The following is a 3275-nucleotide window of genomic DNA, read 5'->3' as shown; positions in this document are numbered from 1 at the left end:
AGCCAAAAGGCTATTTTTCATCTGTAGTCCCAAGATCTGGGATAAGATTCAGATGCTTTACTTCAGTAAAAGTACTAATACCACACTGGAGAAATACTCCACTGCCAGTAAAAGTCCTGCATTCAAAACCTTAAGAAGTATTTCTTTAGCATCAGTAAAAGTATTGTAGATCAGTAAAATGATTCACTGTTATATCTGATGTTCCTGCTGCATTACTGTGTATGTTGCATGTTAACTCCTTTATATCCTGTTGTCTAGTTTAATCTCCATCAATGCATCATATTCTATCAGATCATCAGATGTTCGTCTCTGTCCTGTGAGAACCACGTATCTCTAAAGAACAAACAAACAAACTTTTTACATTTGTTTTATTTTTGGTACTTTCATTATGTTTGATGCTAATATTTTTATACGTTTACTTAAAGTTATTGTGAGGAACCCTGCTGCAGTAACATGAGAGCTTTTCTAAAGGGAGTCTGGTGCTCAGAAACAGTACCGCATTAGTCCACAGGGGGCGCCAACATCAACACAACATGGAAGTTCCTCGTAGTAGCTTTAAATACAGTTTAGAGTATTTCCACACCGTGATATTAATACTTTTGCTTCAGTAAAATATCTGAGTACTTCTTGTACCGTGTTGTGCAGGCAGCTTGTGACAAACTTAAAACAACGTGATGAATTATTATAGTCAAAGCTCCTTGTGTGTGTGTGTGTGTGTGTGTGTGTGTGTTTGTGTGTGTCCTTGGTTGTTGTTTACTGGATTCTAACTATTGTGTGTTTGTGTGATTTCAGGCGGCGTCCGGCGCCCTCAGCAGTCTGGGCCACGTGTACACGGCGATCGGCGACTACCCCAACGCGCTGGCCAGCCATAAACAGTGTGTGCTGCTGGCGCGACAGACCCAGTGCCGGCTCTCCGAGGCTCGCCAGCTGGGCAACATGGGCGCCGTGTACACAGCGCTGGGAGACTTCACCAACGCCGTCCAGAGCCACGAGCAGCACTTGGACATCGCCAAGGTACAAAGCTGCATCTTTACATCTGAACGGTGTCTGGTGGGGAGGAGGAACACTGTGTGTCCTGAACCTTTCTGTTTTCAGATTGTTCCCACAAAGTAAGAGTTTATATTCACTCAGCGAGATGAAAAACAAAGAGTGAATGTATCTACTAACGACTATCCTGATCTCTCTTCTTCCTCTGAGCCATAGACCTCCATTAAAAACATATCAGTGAGCCTCTCTGTTGTTCCTCCATCACCATCAACACACTCTGTACTTTATTCTGACTCCATCACACAAACACGTCCTGCTGCCACAAACACGCACTAATAATACTTTAGCAAAATCCTATTCCATTGTCTTGTGTTTAACATTCATAACTGAATGTTTGTTTTGTTCTGATATTTGTAGCCTCGAACATTGAACCTGACATTCTGTTTGTTTAATTAACTGTGAGAGAGAGAAAGCTCGGCCTCGATGCAGTTATGTGTTCTTTGGATATGTTTAAAATAACACATTCATCAAACTAAGTTTTGATTCGTCAGACGTGAATCTCTTCAAAGTGGGTCCCCAGAATAAACAGTTTGGAAACATGAAAATGTGGATTAATTCACGGGTGAAAATAGTCCCCAAATAATGCACTTTTCTATGATCAGATTTCATGTATGCACCTTTATGATCATTTGAATAAAGTTTAAAATATTTTCTCGCCCCTGAACTCAACATCATAATATCTTCTCCTGAAGAAAAGCAGATGATTCTTCACATTAAAGTAAAGTTTGGAGGTTTAACAGCTGAGACATTATGACGTTAATGCTGACAAGCTAAAAACAGAAATGTTTTCTAGATTAAAATATTCATTCTTTGATTCTTCTGCTGCCTCGTGAAGAAGAAGAAGAAGAAGAAGCCGCACATTCAGAGGGAAGATGTTGCTTCACAAACTAGAAGCTAAAAATGGAAATCACATGTTCTCATTGAACATAAAGCCATCGGCGGCATCCAGTAATTTCATTTGGAGATTATTATGGAGAGAAGAGAAGACTGATGAGTAGAAACAGGAGGGCAGCAGTTACGTCTCTCTGACGCAGCCTTTTATAACAGAGTTACTGCCTTTATCCCAAAGAACATCGTGTGTGCTCAGGCTGCAAAGAGTTACACAAACAAACACAACAGCAGACACATAATCTGAGCACATTTCACTTTTTATGTGACTTTTTTATTTTATGTATTTTTTGGACGAAGCGCGAAATCTCAAAGCGAGCCAGCAGCCGCCGCAGCCAACGTCCTGACACTAACGCACTAATCCTCCATCTGTCCGCGCTCACATTCGCAGCAGAATGAAGTCAGATCTTCGGACTACTGAGAGTCTATGAAGTCATCTTTGTTGTGACAGTTTAGCTGGAAATGTTGCAGCTTGTAGCAGAGATGTGAGGCTCCGTGTCCGTCTCTCTCCTCTGGAAATCTGTTTCTTATCTCCAGTTGTACAGAGGACAGATGTAGTTTTTTAAACTTCAATAACAAGCTGCATTTCTTTATAACGTCTGTTTTTAATGTCCTGAAGCCAGTGACAATGGTTTCATTAAGTCTTTTCAAAGTCCTTGCCTTTTGTTTTGAAGAAAGAGAAGCATTAATAATAATCTGATCTTTGATAACGGGGGACTGAACAGCCCTTGTGGTGATTTCTAATGATTTTTTTGTAGTCTTTGGAGAACCGGCGTGAGGAGGCGCGGGCGTACAGCAACCTGGGCAGCGCCTTCCACTCTCAGCGCGACTTCGACAAGGCCATATCGTACCACACGCGGGTGCTGGAGCTGGCTCAGGAGCTGGGCGACCGGGCCATCGAGATGAGGGCGTACGCCGGACTGGGACACGCCGCCCGCTGCATGCAGGTCGGTACAAAAACATGCTCAGATTAACCGAGTCTCTGTTATGTCTTTATAAACATTGGTGGTGACCCCTGACCCCCTCAGGACCTGGAGAGAGCTCGTCTGCACCACCAGCACCAGCTGGAAATCGCTCAGGAGCTGCAGGACCGAGCGGCTCAGGGACGAGCGTCGTCCAACCTGGGTGAGTTCCTCCAGCCACACATGGACGTCACGAAAGCATGTGTTCCATATTTACTTCTCTTTATCTCTGTTTGTTTGATAGTTTGAATTAAGAGTAAATGAGACGCTTTAAGTAAGTAATGAACGGCAGGTGTTCTTAAAGGGAGAACGTTTTCCAAGGACCTCCTCATGAAGAGTGAAGTCAAAGCTTCATGTGTTAAAGCTGCATTCTCTCTA

The 3275-nt window shown here is 43.0% G+C and overlaps 1 protein-coding gene across 1 annotated transcript; it reads left to right on the top strand.

Moving 5' to 3' along the window:
• The first annotated feature begins 311 nt into the window (after positions 1-311).
• On the top strand, positions 312-3249 carry LOC116379066 (G-protein-signaling modulator 1-like). The gene is made up of 3 exons (XM_031840979.1): positions 312-1014; positions 2694-2882; positions 2964-3249. The coding sequence occupies exons 1-3, from the start codon at positions 937-939 to the stop codon at positions 3144-3146; spliced, it is 450 nt and encodes a 149-aa protein (XP_031696839.1). The 5' UTR covers positions 312-936; the 3' UTR covers positions 3147-3249.
• Positions 3250-3275: the final 26 nt, after the last annotated feature.

Source organism: Anarrhichthys ocellatus, unplaced genomic scaffold (genome assembly GCF_004355925.1).
Source record: "Anarrhichthys ocellatus isolate YVR2014 unplaced genomic scaffold, GSC_Weel_1.0 scaffold3645, whole genome shotgun sequence".
NCBI lineage: Eukaryota > Metazoa > Chordata > Actinopteri > Perciformes > Anarhichadidae > Anarrhichthys > Anarrhichthys ocellatus.
The sequence above is the reverse complement of the archived record's forward strand: the minus strand, read 5'-3'. Positions and strand labels throughout refer to the sequence as shown.